Source organism: Lonchura striata, chromosome Z (assembly GCF_046129695.1).
Source record: "Lonchura striata isolate bLonStr1 chromosome Z, bLonStr1.mat, whole genome shotgun sequence".
NCBI lineage: Eukaryota > Metazoa > Chordata > Aves > Passeriformes > Estrildidae > Lonchura > Lonchura striata.
This window is the reverse complement of record NC_134642.1, coordinates 14,123,766-14,148,859: the sequence shown is the minus strand read 5'-3', so window position 1 is coordinate 14,148,859 and position 25,094 is coordinate 14,123,766. Positions and strand designations below refer to the sequence as shown.

General features: G+C 39.8%; 1 protein-coding gene across 6 annotated transcripts in view; it reads right to left on the bottom strand.

Moving 5' to 3' along the window:
* The window catches only part of FAM169A (family with sequence similarity 169 member A), a 37,363-nt gene extending 17,250 nt beyond the window's left edge, over positions 1-20,113 (bottom strand). For 2 of the 6 annotated variants that reach the window (XM_021531809.3, XM_021531812.3), the window contains exons 1-5: positions 19,973-20,111; positions 5,342-5,479; positions 3,831-3,930; positions 2,135-2,220; positions 657-828 (exon numbers count right to left, since the gene is read on the bottom strand). In XM_021531809.3, the coding sequence (XP_021387484.2) occupies positions 657-828; positions 2,135-2,220; positions 3,831-3,930; positions 5,342-5,479; positions 19,973-20,104 (628 nt within the window). In that variant the 5' untranslated portion in view covers positions 20,105-20,111. Of the gene's footprint in view, positions 1-656; positions 829-2,134; positions 2,221-3,830; positions 3,931-5,341; positions 5,480-19,869 lie in introns of those variants that run through there. The other 4 variants (XM_021531810.3, XM_021531811.3, XM_077790143.1 and 1 more) reach the window with 4 other exon arrangements.
* Positions 20,114-25,094: the final 4,981 nt, after the last annotated feature.

Here is a 25,094-nt window from a genome sequence, read left to right as displayed (position 1 = left end):
ATCCCATGTTCATGCCAGGCTGGATGGGGTCCTGGTCTAGTGGAAGGTGTCTCTGCCCATGGCAGGGGGTTTGAAACTAGATGGTCTTTAATGGTCCATTCCCACCAAAATCATTCTGTGATTCTATTATTATTTTAATTTTTCAAGCAAGGAAACTTGAGCAGAGAAGTTACATTACTTGGGTACCCTTTAGGATGCCTGAGGAGCTCCACCACTCCTCAAAACATCTGTTTACAGAGTGGTCTTTTGCACATAGGCTACTTATTTGGAGAGTACAACAAATTACAACACACACTCAAACATGGGTGAAATTTTGAAAATTTTTTGAAGGAAAAGCCTTCTGTTTTTGCTAACTCAAGAGAAGCACAGTCCAATCCAAGTCCAACAATTGTTCTAGAGAAGAAAAAATGCTGTCAGGTATATCAAATTTCTTACAGTTTTAAATACATTTTGTATTTATGAAGTAATCTAAGAGCTTATATTGCTAAAGCATGTATTTATTTCAGCTAGAGATTTTCACAGCCATCTGATCTCTTATGACTGCAGGGAAACACTCAATTAGGCCTGCAAGCCTTATAAAGCCTAATACAATATTTTTCAAACAAGCTATCCCCTCCCCTTTACTTCCCAAATCCCCCAATCCTCAAATGTTCTACCTGTAGGTTTAACAGAATAGAATCCAATAGCCTCTCCTTTTTTCCACATGATCTTAGCATAATGGCTGCTACCATGACAGAGAAATGGGATCTCATTTCTTTCCATTTCTTGTGTTCGATAGATAATTCGATTTAGAACATAGAGAACAACTCTCTCTCCAACAGACTTCACCTAAGGGAACACAGAAAAAAACATTTCAGAAGATTGGTCAGATGAGTTAATATCCATACATGAGAGACCTTATTTAACACAGCTGCAGAGAGATTTCAAGGGAAGGCTGTAAGTGCTAAAGCAGGATGACTCTCTGAGGTTTGTTATAAGGCAAGAAGATGCTCAGAAGCTATTGCAATAGGTTAGGGATGAACCACAACCACAGAGGGTATTTCGTGTCTTCAATGTCACTCCCAACGCCTTTGTAAAATTTGGGAGAAGGGCAGTGGAATGAGAATATTATAATCTAACTCAAACCTATACTTGTACCTGAACATTCACCAAGCACAACAGCAGTACATCAGCCTCAGAATTCCCAGGCTAGCAGGTAACTGAAGTCTTACAAAGGAGAAATGATGAGCCTCAGGGTGGCAGGACATAGCACACTCAATCACTCCTGATAGAGTGGCAGGCAACAGGACATGATGCAGTGAGAAAACTTGTTACAACAGTTTCTGTGGCATGTAATATCCTACAGGGTTCCTTTCATATATGAAATTTGAGCTCACCACTATTCTACTAACTGAGAAGGAAGGAGGAACCATGATCTATTCCAATCCTTAGTCTCAGCTACCTCCCTTGTAAAAGATTTGGCTTTCCTGACTTTCCTACCATTAAGAATTATTTAGAAAGCCAGGCTACATGCCAAACTCTCAAGAGAAAATTTGAAAATTTGCAAAAATCAAAGACAAATGCTCAGATTCCATGAGCAGATATAAATTACAACCCTGGAGAAACACAGATTTCCAGTTTTGAAAATTTCCTTGCTACACAGGGTTAAATAACAACAAAGTAACAAAGGTCAATGATGGGCAATAAAGCAGATACCAGGCAACTTACTTTTCCAAAACTCACATATTGCCACTGCAAGCCACCGACTCCAACTTGCTTCTGTCAACATATTCCTGACAGTATTTTTGGTTTACTAGTTTCCTGATAAGATCAATAGGTACTGCTATGGTAAAATGCACTATTCTACCACGAAGTTTCAACACAACCAGATCATAATATTCTAAAGAATAAAGAAAAAAAATAGTAACATGGCTAACATCTAAGTTGTCTACATATGAAGCTGCTGCACAAAGGTCATTCTTAAGACTATCTTCATGCTGATGCTCCTTTCCCCCTTGTACTTATTCCTCTAGTCCCTTGCAATAGCCCTCTCATTTCCAAATTAAATTAAAATATGTAATCTCTTGTACACTATCTATTTGCCATTATCTTGGAGTATAGGATTAATTGCTAGGCAAATGTTGGAGTGCTTTACCTGACGAAGCCCCTGTCTAGCAGGGACAGATGTTCTCACAATGTCATCAATTGACCACCACTGGTCAGCAAGATACAGGGCTACAGCTTGAAAGAAACAAGGGAAATAAAAAGTTAGTGATTCTTACCATTCCAAAATAAGCATATTCATTAAAGTTGCTAAAAACTCAGGAATAACAATGTGGTAATCACATTAGACATCTTCTAGATGGCACTATATTAATGTAGCTCCTACTACCCTAGCACAATCAATGGGGCATTGTATACATTACCCAGATAAATGCTCCCTAGTCCAAAACCTTTTTTGATAACTGAGACTAATAAACACTAGGGGGGGTTTTGTTAGTTTGTTTGGGTTTTTTTGTGGTATGGCACACAGGAACTATTTTTCAGACATAAGCACTGTCCTTTAACACTGTGCTCTAACACCTCCCTCCACTAAAAACTGCCTGCCAAGGTTAAGTCTCACTAATACATGTATGCTGTGGTGTATTTTTGTTTGAATCGATGTTTGCCCCCTGCTCTCCTCCCTAATCCCCTCCTTCCCCCAGTCGCCAATCTTCCCAAGCCCTTCCCTAACCTCCTCCCTCTCAAGTTGTCAATACTCCCTATCCCCATCCCTTTTTCTGGAGAGTTCTGTGTCTGTCTTGTTGCCCTCAAAACCCCACTTATTACTTTGTATTATTCCTTTCCCCTGTTCTCCCTGATAGGTTTACAAAATGTCAGTCCCACCTTTGACCCCTTCCCCAGCCTTTCCCTCACTGGTTAATGTTCCTACACCCCTCCTCCTGAGCTGCTGTATAAAAACTTCTGTTCACCCCCCCTGCAGCTTTATCTGAGAGCTCAGGAATAAATCCACCTTGTTCCACCCCAAGACCTGTGTCTTCACTGTCTGTCCCTGTGCTGGACCTGCCGATAACTGGGAATTGCAGAGCTTGCAGGGGGACAGTCTCATCCCTGCCACAGCTGCCCAGCACGGCATGCGCTGCAACACATGTATTTTACTATTGGGTGGCTAATAGATATTAATATTGAAACTGTGCAAGTTTTAGAGAGTTAGATGGATGTAAAAAGGCTGATAGCCAGTTGAGCAGCAGTTAGGAAGAGTATGATATACAGGCATTTGTGGCATCATATACATATTTATGGCAATCATATACATGGCATTAAATGGAAGAAGGAAATGTGGAGAACTGGAAGGGGAGGAAGAATGGGAGGAGAAAACCCACAAAAACTGTCATCTCAGCCAGAGCTATGCTAGGACTTCAAGCTAAAGACAAATTTACACATGATGCTGATCAATCACTATTAATAAAGAGCAATTAAATTCATGTGTAAATTAATGGATTCTAAGACTGTTCAGTAAGTACCTTTTGGAGAGGTGAAGCATACATAAAGAGATCAAGAGATACATGTTGTACTATGGTCCAGACAAGCATCGCATTATTTTGCTACTTATCTTTTGAATTCAATGGGTCCAGTTCTGATCTTATTAAAGTGAGAAGTTCTAGCACTTGTGTATATAAATACACAACAAAAAATAACACTATGTGAACAAAAATATGAGGAACAACAAATGCACAATGGAGAAGTTATGGGCCACAGTAGCATGAAATGGACAATGGTCTGGTTACATGCATTTTCCACAATAAAAGACAAACAAAGGCAATACAAAGTTAAAAAACTTAAAATTAAACCTGTGAGTGAATCCCATGGTGCAAATAGTGCAAGAACTTTGTGTGTCTGCTCTTCACCATAAAGAGGAGCAAAGCCCACAGATGTCAAGGTAATAGGAACCTGGAAGAAGAATGTACAATAATTCAGTAGACTCTTGCTAAAACAACAATAGTAAAATACAGAGAAAGTTTATCAAGGTAAACAAGAAGAATATAAAAAATCAAGTCCTTAACAGCTAGCTATAAAAGACAAGCCTTTCTTTCGACACATCTTCCTAGAGACAAACTACATCTAAAGAGCTCTGACTCTTGAGCTCTGGCAGATTTAGCTACAGTAATTTGTACAACTCTCTTCTGCTGAGAGTTTGCATTTGTGTGCACAAGTGAAGTAAGGTGTGCAAGAAGCCAGCATTATGTTCAGTCCCAACTGCACAAGCTGTCAAAGCCAACAGGAGAATGAGGCAGTCGGTCAAGTGCTGAAACAAGCTGTCACAGCAAAACTGTGTTTGTTAACAAGTTCTAATGTGCTGCAATGGGAAGGCAAAAAGGGTTTTTTTTCCCTGAAGTTACACACGTTAGAAATTCTGAAGTTGTCATCTTGATATTCCTCCTCAGAAAAATATTTTAAGGAATCTAGTAACTTTGTGTAAATGAATTTTGATAAATAAATTCACATGCTTCCATTATCAAATTAATTAATAAAAAACTTGACAGACATGAATAGTGTGGTAGACAGACTTGCTAAACAAATTTCAGAAGATTATGACATGCTATTGTCACAAACAAGCATATTGATACAAGCAATCATTTAGGTATACAGATCTTGCATAAATGCAGGAAAGTAGTCAAGACTCTGATTCTGCCAAGGAGTCCATTGCACTGACCTTTAGATCTCACAGAAAATCTTCTCAGCTCACCTACTTTTAATTAAAGCTATACACTGCTGGATTTATTGGTACTATTCCTAATACAAGCATTCATCTGGACAGAAACAACACTGACCAACTCATCACACAAGGGGTGTTTAAAACAAAAGTGTCACAACTATTCTCCACTAGAGATCAATAACAGCAGAGAATATTTCAGATTAAGAAAAAAGAACCTCTTTTGAAATTAGTGAAGCTTATTAATCAAAACTTGAACCCAAACATGAAGAACACTGAGGGACTGAGATTTAAAAAAAAGCCAGTTAGCTTAAATCATAAACCCCTTAGTGATGACAGGTTTTTGAGAATGCATGGTGTTTGAGTCATCAGTTGAAAATTTAAGGTTATAGTCAGGATGGGTTTCTTTAGGTTTTTAAATTGCTTAATATACACAGATCCATTGCCTAGAAGCAGCGCACAGTAACTGAAACCCACATTTAAAACCCGTTACAGAGTAAAAAAGTAGAGTTTGACAGAAATTCTGAATTTGGAAAATATGAAAGCTTTAATAAAATAGTTCTGAAATTCAATAGGACTGGATATCTTAAATCTTAGATCTATAAGGATATAAAGAACACCAGTACTACAGTATATGCTGGTTTTTACCTTACGGCGGTCTGGCAGAGAAAAGAATTCAGGAGAGTTTGGATTCCCCCACCGGAGGTCAAAGAGGTAGTCCTCTGCTGAGTTCTCCAAGTCCTCATGACTGCAATTGTTCAATATATCCACAGGGAATGACATGCTCTTGAGAAATAAAGAAACATTGTTAATGTAGGTACTTTGAGACATACAATGCAGATGTAAATAAGACTGTTGAACATCCATACTCTGCTGTTGATTCTAAATCCATGACAGAAAAGATAAATGCTCCAGCATTTACAATTAATTAGAATGGTGACCAATAATACCCACAAAATTTGTACTCATAAGCAGAAAAGAATGAGATTAGATCCCCCTAGAACTCAGCTGTGGCAGATTTCCAACATACCAGGCCCGTGTTTGCTGCACAAGTACATGCTGCTTTGAGGTGGCAGACTTAGTTCTATCTCTCTCCAAGATGATGTTTTTGATGTCACCAGTCACTGTATAACTAGATGATAAAAAAAAGTAAACCACCCAGATGGTAACAAGATAGAGTTAATTTGAGACTTTGCATTTAAATCCATCTCTGAAGAAACCAAAACACTGCTCAGTGTTTTTCTCATCAACTGGCCAGTTAGTGCTCTTAACAGATGGTTGTTTCCAAAAGCATTTCAGCTGTGAACAGAAACTTACACAAGCTCATGAAAAACAAGAGCCCACAACAGACTAAAGACACTTTAAGAAGGTGAGGAAACAAGACTAACACTGAAGCCAAACCATAGTGGCAATAACTCCTTAAAAGCTCTTAGATTCAAATTTTCCTTGTCAAAGCAGTGTGAAATTAAAATGAGCAAGAGCTCCTGGAATCCAGGAGTCAGTAGTCTTCAGGTAATGTTCTTCCAGCTCCATAAAACTATACACAGAAATATACCCCTCAGCTGCTTTAAAGCTATGACTCAATCTTTCAGAAGCATGAATAAACACAAGTTCATGAGAACCTACTCCCATGTTCTGGAGGAACATAAGGATCTTGCTCTGTCTTTCTCAGCTCCCATAAGTCCATCACACAAGTTTCTGAACACAAAAGTTTTCATACAAGTTTTATGATTCCTAGTCTTCACTATGGAGGCTTATTTTTCAGTTTTATTTTAAATCTTAGTGTGCAATGATTTTTTTTTTTCTCTCTTTACCTTCAGTCCCCTCTATTTAAGCCACCATTCATTACTCTACTGACACAGGGACACAGGGAAATCTAGGGCAAAACAACATCTTATTCTGACTCAATCAGTAGAAATTAAAAGTCTACATTTTGAAGGCTTTTGAACAGCAATAATATGCTACTACTAAGTTGATCAGGGAGAAGAGACTGCTCCTTCTACAGAAGAGATGTTTCTCTGTTTAAAATGGAATTTGGACATGACTTCATTGGCATCTACAATTGGTGCCTTTAACACTGTTGCAGATGAAAACACTAATGTTCTTCAGGAATGCCATTGTTCAGATATACACATGCATTTCGTTTGTCAGAGCCATTTCCATTCAAATTCAGGTAATTCCTTCTCCTCAACTGTTATTTGCATTTTCTCCTGCCTTCCTCTCCAGTCTCTCACATTCCTTCTACTATTTCTCAATGACACTATCAGATACTTAGCTGCATCTCTTAATTCTCCACCTGTTTCTTCCCACTTTCAGGGCTGCCCTTGCCGTTGCTAGCAATCAACTCCTTTGGCTCCTCCTGTTAGCAAGCAAACTGATTTCCAGAGCCAAAGGTGAGGTGTGCATGCTTTTGAATGCAGCAGCAATGCACAGCAGACAGAGGTGCTGCTGTCAGGGGTGAAATTCATCCACCAACAGACTCCTTATCACTAGCAGATACAGTTTGCCTGCACATATTACAGTTCTCAAATACACTGCACAGACTATGCTGATAAGCATGTTGCAAGACAAAGCGAGAAGTATAAGATCACATGATGCTACTTCTACAAGAAGATGAGACTTTGCCACCATGTTAACTGCAACAGGCAAGGTAAATTCAGCTGTAAAGGAATACAGCTTTTGTGAAAAACACAAAATTTAATTTACTGTATGCTGGCAGAAAGCATAACCCCCCTCTATTATTAAACAAATACCTAAATGCTTAGATAACTCTGCTATTAACAAAGAAATTGAGCTAAGGCTTCATTATTGCATGACAAACAGACAAACAAGCCACAAGCTATGACTTCAAGCCTCTAGGTAATAATTCCTGACATTTTTTTTAATCAAATAATGAAAGACCAAAGCAGAAAATATGCAATAAGAAATCCCATAGATTATCTGAGTTCCAACCACTACACTATGAAAATAAAACCAGCAACCATATCTTTGCTTAAAAGCAAAAAAGGCTAATTATTGCTTTCATTAAATTACCCTCAGAATCACTCACAGACCTCTTTTCTGTTTGCTATTTGGGCTACCTAATTTTTCATGGCACACTTAGATTTTATTTGCTCTCAACTCCCACTAATCACTTTTAACTTTTCCTTTTGCAGCATTTACAGAGAATATGTTATGCAAAAGAAAGCAATACAGAGAAATTTTCAAGACTAAACTAAGAAAAACCTATTCAGCACCCCTTCTAAATGAACATTAATCTTTTTTACCAAGCAGCAGATTAGACATGCAAAGTCACAAGTTCTCATATATTTGTGTGATGTATTTTGTCTCTGTGCTGAAGAGGTCAGAAATAGTTAAGTTCACTATATCCCTGAAGAAATCAGTAACTGTTCACAAAGTTAACAAGTTATAGCAAAAGCATTAAACAAGTGATGAAAGAAGAATGTTCCATGCCAATCTACAGCAGAGAATAAGGAAGTAGATCACACTACAAAATGCAAGCATCTCAAATTTGAAATGCAAAATAACCTACCAAAGACAAATTAAATGCCTTCTCACAGAAGTGAATTAATATTAGTCCCTCATTAAAACACAGGTGGTTTGACAGTATTTTAAACAAAGTAAAAATACAGACGGATCCATATCTAGGCAGTCTCATGTAAAACAGGAGCGAGAAAAAGGCCAGAGAAAACTGCTTTACAGGTTTTTTGACTAGAGCATTAACACATTTTTGCTGCAGAGGCAGCAGGAACAGGACAAGTCTCTACCAGGCAGTTCCTCATGCCCCTTTTTGTTGCTCTAAACCTCTATGCACAACTGTAAAACTGTCAGGTCAAATCTTTGTCACACATTGCACAACCATGCTCTGCCCATGGGGTACCATTCCAATTGGTTAGCACACAGTCAGGCTGACCGAGCACATGCAGTGTAGCCCTAAGCTACCAAACTCATCATGAGTACATAATATGCTTTTATGTACATTTGTACATACAAGCATATTAGAAGGGTGTGTTTGGAGGGGAGGGAAGAAAATTAATTTCATTTTTTAAATGGGGCAACTTAAGCATTTCATTTTCCAAGGTGAAAGAAAATAAATCTTACACTCTTCAAAAACATCATTTCACAAAATAGTATTAACGGTTTTGTGTCATAAACCCACATGAATAATATTTGCTTTAATGTGGAATCATATGACTTTCAACCTTGTCAGCATTATGCCAGCTATTACACAAGAAATGGCACATCTTTTTTTAGGAACAGCTGCAGCACCAGAGGGTAACAGATCAATTCATGGAATGCCAACAGAAACCACATTTAACAGGATGGGTAAACACATTCCTGTGCAACACAGGCACTTCTTTATTCACAGAATCTTTATTACTATTAGCACTAAGGTTAAGAAAAGCCATAGAGCAACACTGGAAATTGGTTTAATTATAAATTATATCTACAACTCCTATTTCATATCAGAGTGTATGAAAGAGAGATGTATAGTACACACAGCTTCCAGCTTACATGTGGATTTGAACAGGAACCAAGAGATCTATACATCACCCTGCAGCTCCTCAATAATGAATGACACAAAATTGCAGAAGGATAATAATCCAAAAGCTTTGTTATTTCTTAGAGTATGTCAGAGGGCTTAAATACAGCTTAAAACTGGGTTTGGGTGCCTTTATCTCAGGGGAAGTGGTGTCTAACTGGTTAGGGTAACAGATAAGGATTTAGATAAATTTCTAGCTGTAGCACAGACTTCATGTGAACACAGATCTGTTACGTGATCTGCCTGAACTCCTCTACAAAACACAAATAATCATTACCTCAGAGGGACCAGCGTGAGAAATACTTAACTAAGATGATGAGACACTCGAACATTGTATCAAAACTTGACAAGTATTGGAAATACACAGTTACTTACACTGCACAGCTTACCTGAACAACTCATTCTCCTTAAAATAAAATAGTAAAAAAAATGAAATCACAAAAAACTATCCAAGGCCTTTTCAAGATAAGATAATAACTGGGACAAATAATCATGCAGGTGAACAATCTTCAGATTTAAAACTGTTTTTAATAATAAAGAATTATAATTTAAGTAATAGTTTGGGGTTTTTTTAAATAGTGATTTTCAGTTTAGAGAACAGGTGCCAGAGTGCTCAAGCCATGACCCGCAAAACATTACTGCTAAACCAAGAAAATCAACCTAGACCCAGGCTGCAGGATACAAATACAAGTCCAGTCCTGTGATGAAGCACCAGCCTACTCAAACAAAAGTAAACTGAGTAATATCTGACCCAAGTTTTGATCTATTTCAATGAGTGCAAAAGTATTGGATGACCAAATCCCTCAAGGATTGCCATGCATTTCCTATGAATCATCGCACACCTTAAACCAAGTTCTGTTTTAAAAATAAAATCCATCATGCTACCATGATCTCGCTGACTAGCTGTGAGCTACACCTGGGCTCACATCATGAGAAGAGACACAAAAAACAAACTAAACATATATGTCCACACATACACCAGTTCCAGAGAAAGCCAAGCCAGGACTGCAGAAGTCCCAGGCAAGGCTCCAGGCCCAGACTGACAATGCACCACAGCAGCAACGACCTTGATCAGAGTAGCAGGAGCATCATTTCAGTTTTGCCGTGCTTGTTTCCTACCTTGCAGCATCCAGCTGCTGGTCTGGTGAAAGCTGTGAAACTATATAAAGGTTGTAAGAAAACATTTTTAAGAAGTAGTCTTTTCAGGCTTCTGGTTTCAACTATAAAACAAAATCATCCTATCTGCTACTAGAACTGTTAAGCTCTCTTACCAATTATTCTATTAACAGAAAAATTACATAAATGTTTATTTGCTTTTACTACCAGCTGTTACATACACACTGCATTTTTATTTTGTTTCTTCCTTATTCAGCAACAAATACTTTAAACTGACATAAGTTGTTTTCAAAGTAATTTTTTTATTTCTATAAATATAGTCTGAAATATTTAAGTTTAAAAGTTCAAAATATTCTTTTATAAAAATAAGTAAATTTAAACCTGCACACAGATAATTAGTCATTTAAATATGTTTAAGAGAGTACATACTTGGTTTATCATGAGTCAACATAATAGAAATACAGGGAGAAAACCTGTCCCATAATTACCTATTTAAACCACTATTGTTACAAAGCTTTTGAGTTTTATAAATATCCTCATCTCTTAAAACTCCATTAATTTTAATCTGTAATGTTACATATATTGGCTGTAGGAAGAGGAACACATTTTAGGAAAGAGGTGTTAAAATTTTAAACAATAGAGTGTTTATTAGCATTTCTTGAAAACTGCACCATTTTGAAGCAGCAACAATAATGGACTGATCTGCCACATTGAATAGACAAGTCTTTCTGACTCAAATATCTACTTATTTAGAGTTAGATTTTCTTGGGGTTTATATCACAAATTTGGAGGTTGGACAACAAGTCTTCAAACTATGATTCACACATTAGCACTAAGGCATATTTCCCTGCAGTATAGCTTTTGTTCACATTTTTTGAGAATATAGTTCTTGACAGCTCAGACAGATTTGTACTATTTTGTTGGGTTTTTTTTCTTAAAAGGCAAAAAAGATTTTTTTTGTTTGCTTGGTTTCATTTTGTTTATAGTAACAAACCCCAAACCATATTCATACCCTACAAAATCACAAATTTTAAGTTCTTAAGGAAACACATGGCTAGAAATTGCTGTCAACATCAACCAAGATCTCTGGATTAATATGCCAGCCACATTACCCATAATCTCCTTGAAGTGGCTTATGCAACTCTGGTTTTCTATCAGACACACAAATCTAAGCTGTTGATTTGAATGCAAATAAACAAAACCAGCAAATCCTTTCCATTCATCAATTAGCCACACAGTGTAATATGCATGTATAGCACAGAATTATGAAATCTACACACAGGATTCAATTCCCTAGCAAGAATTATGCTCAGAAGTTCTAAATGCTGGGCTTGAGCACTCTTATCAGACGAAACATGAACAAGGACAGAAAGAGTCCTCCACTTAAAAAAAAAAAAAAAACAACAAAAAACATAAAACAAACAAAAAATCTTGCATCTGATTTCTTTAATTAAAGGTGACAGAGTAGTATTATAAGAAGACATGCAACTTCTCTCTCAAACCCACCTTAGGCAGGTAAGATTCTTACTCATATGCCTAATTAGCCACCTGTGTAACCCCAGTGTCATTTTACTCAAGTGATTTAAACTAGATATTATATTAGATAGCTTATTTAATCAACAACTAAGTTCTTGTGTATACAAACTACTAACCTGTTATTTACATTTTTCTACAGTCTCATATTTTAATGAAATTATCGTCTGGTTTTTTTGAAGAACACTTCCTTCAGCAGGGAGTTTTGGAAGCTAATGTGCACAAGTGTTTCCTACAATGAAAATGTGTGAGACATATGCTAAATTAAAATTCTGTGTTTGAGACTGATCAAAATAAAGACAATTAATAAATTTGGAAAACTAGTTTTTCTTAAAGAAACCTTTAATGCCTCCCCTTTCAACTACTCCAATTCAAGGTGATCTTATCCCTACATAAAATGAAAACTATTCTAGCTGTGTTTGAAAATAATTAACATGTATAAGGCATTATTACTTCATGAATCTACCTCTCTCTGACATATATCTGATCTTTCCACTGCTCAGCACTCACTCTTCTTTCTGATTTCTCACTTTCCTCTAACCTCCCTTCACTACATGACAAACCTGTTTAAGGGCTAAGAAAATAACACCAAACTCCACGCAGATACCCTCAATGACCCACTTTTCATCTGTGGTCACTACTCTTTCTCCCTTCCATGCTTTAGCAGTTTGAAGCTGTTGCTGCACGGCTCTCCAGCTCCATCCTCAATACCCTCCAATTTTGTTTCTGCAGTTTAGACCTTACACCATCTGCTCCTAAAGACCTTAATGATCTTCTTATAACACTCAGCACTTAGAGCCCCCACAGCCTCTCTTCACAGGTGGCTGATGAGCCACCTGTAACATACACAGCCGCACTACCCTTATCCCTGCTGGTCTTCTATAACTTCCATAGGTTTATACTTCCTGCTACTCCAGCATCTAACAAGGCAATATTCTGAAGATTAATTTGCTGCTTAATATCAGAAGATCATCTCTTACTCCCCCTCAGCACCCACATTTCTTGGCAACTTCTTACATTTTCAAACCTTCATATCATCCTCTAACATTATCCCATTGGTTTGCAAGGACCATCTCACAAACACATCTAGTGATTTCAGATAAGGATACGGACAAAAAAGAAAGCTCTTTTTTTACCACACTTAGAAAATAAATGAAAAGGGACAGTGAAACACACCAAATCTGGATAGACAGCTGGTGGACTAGCAAGCCTAACGTAACTAATCTAACACCACAGTGGGACTGCAGTCGCAGTAACCCTATGTACGCATTTGCATCTATTTTTAAAATACTTGGCTGCACTGGCCTATCCCCTATCCCCACAACTGGGGCAGACGTCAAAGCTGCACAGATTGGATTAGTAATCACAGATACATGCTAGCGAAGTCTAACGAGTTACTTCTCATCAGCCAAAGAACACCAACTCTCTCTGGCTGTTCTGAGAATATTCCACATGGAAATTCAAGTGATGGTGTCTACAGCTACTAACAATGAGGAACAGGTGACTAATCTTTGCAATCACAGTCTCCATACCCAAGGAGTTACTAAAACAATTGTCTGAAATCATGCCACATGAAGTCTGGTTTTCAGCAGACATGCAGTAGGAAAATTCAACAGTTAAGCAGTATGCAATCTTTTTCTTGTTTAAATTATCTGTGGGTGGTTTTGCTGGTTTTGCCTGCTTTTTAATGTCATTTGCAGCAGGAGACCTACAATTAAGAAAACAGCATACAACTAAGAAAGCAGCAACTGCCTTGGTTTTGTGGGTGATTCAAATGAAAATGCAGAAAGGGGAATAGGAATTAACATGAGATGTTCCTGGACACAGGACTACAAATAAACAAGGCTGCAACAAGAGATCCCTGTCAGTCAACCATAAAACTTCCTTGCAAACCAACAAGCACACAGAACTGAGAAGTTTCAGACTCTCACTGTACAGTGCCCTATGGCACTGTATGGCCATTTACAACTGCCTGAGGATCAAAATTCTGAAAGCAATAAGACAGTAAATATAACACATTTGCAACAGTGAGAATTTAAATCTCATCGTAGATTAAAAATTGCTCTTTTTCCCAGAAAGGAATAGGCAGATATCTCCAAATTCTTGATCCAACTCCAATATCTTGAAGATACTACACTTATCTTCAGAAGAAGTCAGATGGCTAAAAAAACAGTGTTTAATATGACCAAATTCTGAATTTTACCTTCTACTCATGCTCAGTGTCTGACTGTACCAAGTTCTTTCAGCTTCTTTGCAAATAAGTGATGAACTACAACAAGATTATTAACTTCACAGGCACACGCACAAAATAGTTTGTGGACTTACCAAAATAGTGAGGGAACACTCCAAAAGAATTTGAGATACAGATAATCAGAAAGAATTTTACCTTGCCTTTCTCAAAGGAATGGTAAGGTTAAAGTCGTATGTCAAGATTATTACACACATAAAAAACATTACTCACAGGCTTCTAGATAACACACTTGGGCCATAAACCGTGTACAGAGTCATTACTGATTCCCAGTCTGTGCCCAGTCATGTTAGGAAGAGATATTACAAGCTACCATCCCAGGTGACAGAGACCATTCTCACAAAAACAGTAATAGCTGTAAGCAGCCCCATATGTCCACACAAAACAGTGCCATTACTTCCCCAGCTTTATAAAGGCCACAAAAACTGACTACCTCTGTCTGTCTCTAGCTCTGTCAGTTGTAGTCAGCAGCAACTCTGTTTATCTTCCTCATCCCATCTTCCGAAGAATGGATACAAGGTACATATGGACTAAATCTAGAAAATTAGAAGTAAACCCTATCCTCTGAAAAATAAGCAAGTAACAAAATATATAAGCCTCATATCAATACAATTAAAAAGTTACGAAAGAGACAGGCATCTTGTAAGCTGTTCTAACTAGTAGGAAAAAAGATTAGGAAGATCTGGTATTTGTTTGTGTAGAAATCCTGCTTCCATAACAAAGGAAGAATAAAACATCAAAAATAATATTTCATTGCCCAGAATCAGAATCAAGAATCTGTTCTGAATGACAGAATCAACTGACTTATGTCTTTCTTTCCCAAAATGAACCTCTTCTCCCCAGTGATCATACTTCCTTGTCATCCAAACAAATACTTAACAAAATCCTTAGCAGATTGATTCCTGAGCACCTCTGTGTTTGCCTTTTATTTCAGCAGTCTTATACTTGTGGATGGTTAATTTTTGTTTCCCACAATTGTCTGGGTATAGCCACTGCTAGTTTTGCTCAACCCATGACAGCCACATTATAAAACCCCATCCATTAATGTGAAATCACAAGGTATCACTAAACATGTTACTACAGGACTCAAGATCTAGGTCTGGAAATTTTAGCAAGAATGTCTCTAATAGCAGAAAGGAATTAATATACAACCTCCTCCCTGGTGTCATCTGTTGTTGTCTCCATCAGCAATCATCCTCACATTCCAAGAACTCACAAGCTTCTGTCAGCACACTGCACTTCCCCTGCATCCCACTGTAATACATGTTTGTAAGATTTGAACTTTTAAGCTACATCTTCTAGTACCTACGCTATTCTGTTACAGGTGTACTTGAATTTTTGAAAAAACAAACTAATGTATGAACTGCTTTGAAAGCTTCAATTACTTGTCTTCTTTGGAAATGCAGACATCACTTGATTGTTAGTCATGGGTTTGGACAACATAAGCTACTCATACTTCTGAACATACCACTTTACTGTACTTTGTTAAAAAACAAACAAAAACCCCAAACCAACAAGCAAAAAAAGCCCAACAACAAGAAGTGCTAGTATTAGTAGAAAAAAAGTATTAGCACTGCTGACTCATTATACATACTAACCTTAAATCATGTCTCAGCTTAACACTGAGTTGCCAGGAATCAGCTTATTACCTCCTGCTCTTCAAAAAACTCTTTCTGCAGCTTCAGACTAAATGTTGACAACATAAACTCCCAGTGTTCAGGTATCAAAAGAAATAAATTATTCCAACATTTTAAAATCCTATTAAGTGTCTGTTCTGCACTGCAGTTACATTTACATTGTTATTGTTAAAATCCCCCACAATTTTATCATTATCAACTCACAGTTTATTCCAATTTCCCAGTTATGGTTATTGCTGGCTAACTCTACAACAGCTGTGAGAAGTATTATTCAACCTAGAAAACATTTGTATTTGTAGAATTTGCCGGCTGCAAAAGACTGGTCTTCCAGCAATGCACTTGCTAACTTAAGCATAGTTTACATTTTTACACCAGGTATTTTAAAAGCATGAAGCCAGTTAGGGTGAAGACAGCATTTCATACCGTTCGAAGCTCACCAATTCTCCGTGCTGTGGCTGATGCAGCTGCAGGCTCACAGCCACTGCCACACCAGAACTTCTGAACTGGGTGTATTCTTCTAGCACTGCCTCAGGGGCTACTGATTCGACAGAGACCACACCTTTTCTGATTATTCTTTCTCTTCAATAATCCACAGATTTAAAGAAACCTATTGAACCACCTTTATTTTACATGTTTTGATGAAGCCTAGAAGAAAAGGTAACAGTGAATTCAATTCATTCTGGTCCTTAAACAATTTCTAATCATAAGCAGCAGCAAGAGATGCTGGCCCTGTGAATATGGAGGTGCCTTGTTCTACAGCCTTCTGACATAAAATGTTAATATACACCAAAAAAAAGTACAAGTAAGTGAGAACTCAGATTTGAAAACAAATTGAAACTATTACTTTGAATAGCTCTACAACACATAGTTCAGTATACAATTCAGAGAAATGGATTTTCCTAGATTTTCAATTCAAACAATCATGTAGAACTTATAGACATATAATTTAAAACAGTAGTAGGTTTTCCAGTTTACTTTGAAAGAAAAGCAACAAATATGTTAGTCCTGACAATTCTCACTAATTTTATTGAGATTTTAGTAAAGATTTGAAAGTTCATGACTCTTTTGGGTCATGAATCACAGGATTCTTTTACATATTTTAGCAAGCTATTTCAAAGCTTCTCTGAAATCTCAGACTCACTAGAGAACACCAACTAAATTTACAATGATTAAATAAATATATGCTGTCACATCCCATTGTTCAGGAATAAAAAATTCAGCAATAGCAGACAAAATTGCAAGAGTATGAGAGAATAGATTCACAGACACTGCATATGCCATTTTGGTTATGTTTAAAACAATGCAGTAGAGGAAACACATTAAAGCAGGCTTTTCCACTCAAACTTGTTTAATCCATGCTGCAACACCTGTAAGTGTAAGTTTGAGAGGAGGGTTGAAGTCTGACTGAATTATTTATTTTTTAAATCAATTTCTATTGTGAGAAAAAGTTGTTTTTGCTTTTCAACAGGTTACAAAATGATTACCCGAGAGACATTCAGTGACAAAAAGCAGTTCAAAGGGAAGTGCACACCTCTACCACTGCTGTCCCAAACATTCACAGACAAAAGGATGACTGCGGCCTTCTGGAATGTATAGTTGATGCAATGTGATGAATAAGTTACAACTTTGAGAGTCGGGAGTAAAGTATTTATCTATGAGGAAACAAGAAGCTACTATCTTGCATGGAAAAATATTTAAGGAATGCCAATGTGAAAATAAGACAAAGCAGACATTGCTTCAGCTCTAATGCTACATTTGTACTTGCAATTTAGCAAGATAATCGGTAACAGCTTCAAATGATCATCACTACTTGATATTAATTGATTGGTAGAAAATAGACATTGATATCAAGTCTTATCATATCTAAGAACATAAAGCAATTGACAGGCTCCTCTAGTCACATAAAGCAATTGACAGGCTCCTCTAGTCTGATGAATTTCTCCAGCACCATCAGATTCCGTGTTTGTCTTTTACTGATTTTGTATCAAAGATGGGGGGAAAAGAACCAACATTAGTAAGTGTTAGCCTTAGTACAGAAGTGAACTTCCTATCTCTCGCACTAGCAAAAACTCTGCACTGGACTAGATATGCAAGTGCAACTATTTAAAACAAATTGTGCTTATATGATGCATATAAGAAGAGCTTTAAGATAATTTTGAATGGTATTATCTTTATAACACTAACAGACATTAAAAAAGAAGAAAAACCTGCATACACACATAAACCTTCACCCTTCTGATTATTAAATCAAAGAGATACTATCTACCTTGATGTGCACACTGAAGAAATTAAGTATATTTTCCAATTAATTTTGCAGAGTAATGCCCCTTTATAAAGTGTCTAGTTATGTAACACTCCAAAAAGAGTTCTGGATCATGCATTGATAGAGTGATACTGTAAAAGTACAGAAGAATCCCATCTTAATTACTCATCTTGCACAACAGGAAATAAAGACACTGTAAAACATTTGATTCTGCATAAAGAAAATGGTAACGAACATCAGACTGGAGGAGAAACAAGGAAAGTACTTAAAATCCTCCCTATATTAGCAGCTAAAAAAAACAGTGTTGAAATTGAGATGCTTGCTGAGATTAGTTATACTTGAATTTGAACATTAATTTTTAAACCACTCTCTGCCCTAACATCTTTCCACTATGAAACAGGTGATAAAATGTTTTTATCACTATCCACCAAGAGAAAAAGCAAGAATTTTTTTGGTACGTAAATCAAGCAGACGTCAATTAAACAAGAAAGGTACGTACCAGTGTGGTTGAGGAAACAGAGAAGATGCTCTCAGTTGCTATAGATTTTGATGGAGGAAGAAAACCACAATCATGCTAATCTGCAGCAATCTTTTATAGGTCGTCCAGTGAGGAAGTACTCATTTTAATATAATGATTACTCTGACACAATACTTATTCCCCATACAAACTAGTGGGCTCTATACTAGGTTAAGACCAGTGGTGCAGCCCAATGCATAAAATGAGTAAATGCAGTTATGCAGAACAAGAAAAGAGTTCCCTCCTCCTGCATGCATATACACAAAAACGCAAGTATCACCTTAATGGTGTCTCCACACCAAAGGTTAAGTTTCTAAATTTCTGATTATTAATACCTGAAAACTCCACATCTCAGAACAGCTGAAAGGTAGTTCTTTAAACATTTCCTCCAAATAGAGCAGTAATACATGTATTAAATTGGTGAGTTAATATATTTTGTTTTCCATTAATGCTAGTAAAATCTTTTGCTCTAGCTCTCAGTGCAATCCACTTTCTCAGGCTGCATTTAACACTCATAAGCAGGATAGCAGTGCTATGCTAATGGATATCTTAGACAAGATGCTTCCTTGTGTTTTAAGAGGAATGAACCAATCCTACCTCAAAATAAAATTGCAAAAGACATGTCACATGTAGGAAGACAGGAGAGTGCGTGTGCATGTGCAACTGCGTGTGTCCACATGTATTTGCACACGCACACACAGCCATCTTTGTGGGAGATGGCAACTGTAGCATTGCAATTACTGTTTTTATACATACGTAGTGGTGTAGAGATGTATAAACGGCTCTTAACGTGCGTTTGGCTACAACACGCAAATTTGAACGCTACAACAGAAGACCCCACAAAAGATGGCCGGTCCTGGCCAACACGGAGTGGCCTGGGCCAGAACTCACACCGAACTCGGGGTGCCGCAAGCTCCTCCAAGGCCGGGGGAAGCTCGGGGGTCGAGCAGGCCGGGGGAGCCGGGCCGGCCCCACCGCCCGGCCGAGCCGCCCCCCCCGCCGCCCTCGGCGCGGCCCTGCCCGCTCCGCGACGGCAGCGGCGGGGTCGGGCACGGCCGCGGGGCGGGGAGCGCTGCCCGGCGGGGATGCGGCGGGGATGCGGGCGGGGATGCGGGCGGACACCCGGCGCCCGCGGCGGGCGAGGGGCGCGGGGCGGCGGCCGGCCCGGCCCAGCCCAGCCCGGCCCGGCCCAGCCCACTCGCCTCCGGCCGGGCTGCGCGCCCCGCGCCCCCGGCGGCCGCCGAGCGCTGCCCGCGCCCGGCCCGGCCGGGCCCGGCGGCGGAGATGCGGGGTACCCGCGACACCCCGCCGCACCTCACCTCAGCCGGCCGGGCAGCCTGCCGCGGCGGCGCGGGGATAAATGGAGAAAGAAGCGGAGGCGGGCGGGCTCCCTAACCGCGCTCACGGCACACCCCCTCTCACCTCGGACTTCGCCCAGTCCTGCTGCCCGGTGCCTGATATCATCTCCCCCGGCGGCCTCCCCGCCCCTCGCCGCTGACGCACTCCCGCTGATACGCCCGGAGCCGCCGCCGCTCGCCCCGCGCCGCCCGCCATGACGGCTGCGGGACCCGCATCGCCCCCCCGGCCGCGGCGGGTGCGGTGGCACGGCTGGGCTCGGCTCGGCACGGCTCGGCTCGGCACGGCTCGGCTCGGCACGGCTGGGCTCGGCACGGCTCGGCACGCAGCCCCGCCACCTGCGCCGTGGTCACCCACACGGGTACCGCGCTGTCGCTCACCGCCGCTGAGTTAGCGGCGCCTGGCATGTGGCCCCGGCATGCAGGGAGAGCCCGGAGCAGCCTGAGAGATCTGTGGGACTAGCAAGGAGGAAGGAGAAGGGCATCGTCTCCTAGTGCTGGGTAGCTCACCGCAAAGCTAGGGGTGAAATATCACCTTTGCAAGAAAGGTGACCTCACAGACCCGGGCAGTAAGGATTGCTCCCCATTTTCAACAACTGTTACCATGGACCAGCCGGAGGCCTCACCACTCCTCCTGTTACCAATTGGGGTGCTGACTGAACTCAGTTACTGGCAGAAGCCTGTTTTCCAAACAGAAACATTAATCCCTGTCCCCAGCACTAACCACCGCTGGCTACGGCACTTGAGTATCCACCCCCAAGAAGACCTGTATGTCAGGAAGCTGGAGAACACCAAAATCAAATGAAGGAGTTTGTGAGAGGACAGCACGTGTCCTTGACTCTGTAAAATGTACCCATTTTATAGCTATGATGCTTTGTTCTGAGAATGAGAAGTAGTAGGTACAATCTGTGATAATATCCATGGGACAAAGAAGGCTGGGTGCAAACTGGGGTCACTGCCCAATGGCAGCAGTAATTTCAAGGGCTTCTTCAAGTGTTATTTGCCAAAGACAGCTCTGTAATGTCAGGGACCAGAGGAACAGGTATTAAGTGTAATTGTAGTTGTTATATGCATGTCCAAATGTATTGGGTTGGTGTAGCAAGATTTTGGTCATGGGGAGGCTGCAGGAGTGAGCTGCCAGGAACTTCCCCTGTGTCTGACAGAGCCCATGCCAGATGTCTCCAGGCTGGACCTGCCACTTGCCAATGCTCAGCCCATCAGTGATTACAGTAGCAACTCTGGGGTCATATATTTCAGAAGGGAGAAAACAACCTGCACACCTCCAGCCCAAAAGAGGAGTGAAAACGTGAGAGAAGAAGACTAAAGCTATTAGACGGCATCAAAGGAGGGCAACTAAGATGGTGAGGGTCCTTTAGGGGAAACCTAAGTAACGCCTGACATCACTTGGTCTGTTCAGCCTGGAGAAGAAGAGACTGAAGTGAGACCTCATTGTAGTTACCAACTTCCTCATGAGTGGAAGAGGAGGGGCAGGCACAGCTTTCTTCTCTGTGGTGAAGAGTGGCAGGACCCAAGGGAATGGCCTGGAGTTGTGTCAGGGGAGGTTTATGTTGGATATTAGAAACAGGTTCTTTACCCAGGGTTGGCTGGTCACTGGAAGAGACTCCCCAGTGTATTGATCATAGCACGAAACTGACAGAGTTCAAGAAGTATTTGGACAATGCTCTCAAGGACATGGTGTTAACTCTTGGGGATGGTCCTGTGCAGAGCCAGGAGTTGGACTCCACGGTCCTTGTGTGCCCCTTCCAACTCAGCATATTCTGTGATTCTGTGAGAAACAGCTCTGCAGACACTGAAGACTGTGAAGAAGGAGGTGGAGGAAGTGCCACAGCACTAGAAAAGATGTTTCACTGCCACCCGTGGTGAAGACCTACAGGGGCTGTGCCCCTGCAGCCCATGGTAGAACATGAGATCCACTTGAAGCCTGTGGTGGATCTCGCTCACACTGGAGCAGGTGAATGCCCAGAGAAGGCCTGTGACCCCATGGGAAACCCATGTTGGAGCTTCTGCCACAACCTGTGGACTTCTGCCAACACCTGTGGACCTGTGGAGAGATTAGTCCATGCTGGAGCAAGTTTTCTGCCAGGACTTGTGATCCTAGGGACAACACAGCCTGGAGCAGTACGCTCCTGAAGGACTGCGCTCCATGGGAAGAGCTTATATTGGAGAATAGGGAAGAGTGTTTTCCTTAATGGGGACCCCATGCTGGAGCAGGGAAAAGTGTGAGGAGTCCTTCCCCTGAGGACACAGCAGTAGAGACAGCATATGGTGAACTGGCCACAACCCCCATTCCCTGTCACCCTGTGCTGCTTGGGTGGAGGAGGTAGAGAAAATCAGGAGTGGAGCTGAGTCTGGAAAGAAGGAATGTGTTGTAGCCAAAGTGTTTCTAAGATTCGAGGTTATTTCTCATTATCCTATTCTGACAGGATTGGTAATAAATTAAATTAATTTCCCACAACTTGAATCTGTTTGGCCCATAGCAGTAACAGGTGAGTGATCTCTCCCTGCCCTTATGTTGACTCAGAAGCCTTTCTGTTATACTTTTTCTCCCGTGTCTAGATGAGAAGGGGAGAGACAGAGCAGTTTTGGTGGGCACTTTGCATCCAGACATGGTGAACCCATCACCCTAAAATAATGTAACTTTGCTGAAACAGATTACAACAGATTACCAGGTCTGGGAAGAAGCATCAACAAAAATTTTTTTAAATGAGCGGTCATCTTAAAACTCTATTTATGACAAGCTTTGACAAAGTTCTCTTGGCTAGAATAAAAGGGTCAATGTTTATGCTCTCCTAATTTTTTCTCCTAGTTAGAGTAATACTGATTATATTTTACACTTGCATTTCAAAGGAAAACTTTTTTAGTGCAGTGTTATGTAGTGAAAATTGTTCTGCAATGTATAGTATGCAAAATAAGATATCTTAAAGGAGTAAGATTACAAACTAAACCTAGCAGGGAATTCCTAAAATAAGTACCTCTGCTTCCTGTATTTTTTGCTTTCACAACAAATGAATGAAAGGACCTAAAAATTGGTGATAATTTTCTACCTGCATTGTTGCTAACTGTTTTGTGGAAGCATCTGGAAGAATCAAGAACTTTTGGCCTTTTTTGCTGAAAACTTTTTGGCCTTGGTCATTTACTAGACATTTTAAAGGAGATAAGGAGACTTGGACATACACAATTTAATTTAATAAAAATATTTACCTTCTCATTTGTTTGGGATATGGACATGCTATTAAAACCCTTTCATAAAATCTTTTAGGAGAGGAAATAAAAGGCAAAAAATTAATTCATGCAGAAATCCTCCAATAAATTGCTGTCTTTTCAGGTCATCTCTAATATTGCTTAGAAACATATTTGCATGTCAATTTGCTTTTAAACTATTAATATTGCTATCATACCACCTCCTATAACTGTAAGAATCTCCATGAAAACCCCACTAATTTATTTTCTACTGTTGTGAGAGTTACAGAGATCTTAACAAAAGATTCTTGTTTAAGACTAGTGCTTTTTCTCATAATCATATTAATCTCACTATGGGTTTGTGTATTCTCTTCTGTCACATTTATGTTGTACATTTTTAGAAGCATGTTCAACCTTACTAGTACAAGTACCCACACCAATAACATTAAGTGCAGTGGGCGACCTTATAGATTACAGGATGTGGTGCTAGGATGATCCTCTGAATATATGTGCTGTAGATCACACACACACACACACATGCATTCCCATCTGCCACAAGGAGACTTTGGATCTCTTTCAATATTTTGGATTCCCATGGTAATTTTTACCTGGAAGACCATACACCATGACATTCATGGTAGTATATAGAAGAAGGTTATGCTCCCACAGCTAAACAGTTTGTCAAACCTTTTTATTAAAGAGAAAATGTAGACATGGAAAGTCTGACATCTTACCCTGCATTTTTACATCTTCTGTCTCCGGTATCTTAGTACAATTGATACCTTCCAAGAAATGTCAGACTGGAAGAAACTCCAGTAAATTGTATGTCACATCTCACCGTCAGATGTTTTTCTAGGCTAATTTTTCTTAAATCTCTAGTGACTAAGATACCTGCAGCTTGTCTAGGGAGACTTCCAGATTTAAGGTTTTTCCAGTAAAAGCAACTACAAGAAAAGGTAACAGGTTCTAATTTTGCCATAATCATGAATGTATGCTAAATGACAAGCACACTGTGCAGCATGCTCAATACAAGCATGCCAATATAGCTACAAGACATGCATCTGAACATGCATTTGGTAAAATTCCTGTGACTTGTATTACAAACATTCATTCAAGTGATACAGCTGCCTGGAAACACAGATTTTTTTTGGATTGGAAAAGAGCTTTAAGGATCATCTAATTCAACTGCCTCTGCTTTGAGCAGGGACATCTTCCACTAGACCAGATTGACCAGAACTGTTTGCCTTGACCTTGAGTGTTTTGAAAATGAGGCATCAATAACTGCCTGGGGAGTCTGGTCCAGTGTCTCACTACCCTCACAAAAACCAAAACTAAAACCAATCCAAATAAACAAGCAAACATTCCCCCCCCCCCCAAAAAAAAAAAAGTCCACAAACAAACAAACAAAACAAAAAACCAAACAAAAAAAGGTCATAGAATTATATTAATTAATAGACATAACAGCTAATGATAATGAGACTTCTCAATAGAGAAAATCAAGAGTTCAGCATGCAAAATACTGGGTGAGGCAAGAAATGTGGCAGATATTGCTGGGTGGCTCTGGTGTCTGTACTCCTGCCAAAGGGCACAAGCAGGGCTAGCAGGATTTGCAGCCAAGTCATTTATTGCTAATGACTCAAGAGTGCCTAACCCATGTAGGAGAAGGACAACCCTGCTCTTGGCAAGATTTACATAACAGACCTAAGCATAACAACATAAACATACCAAGCAGGTAAAATCATAGCTACTAACTACTTGTATTTCATTCCTTTCATCCTCAATAAATGGAAATCCTAGGGTTATTAAAAAAATTTCTGGAAAGAAAGATTTAAAGAAAGAAGCATGCATCTGATACTTCCTTCTACTAACAAGTTCTTTGGGAGCACATCAAGCAGCTATGTCAGGTCCAGCTACCCTCCTTTCTCTTCCTTAACCTCACCCACCACCCTCCATAGCAAGAACAAATGCAGCCTTGGTATCCTCTGCAC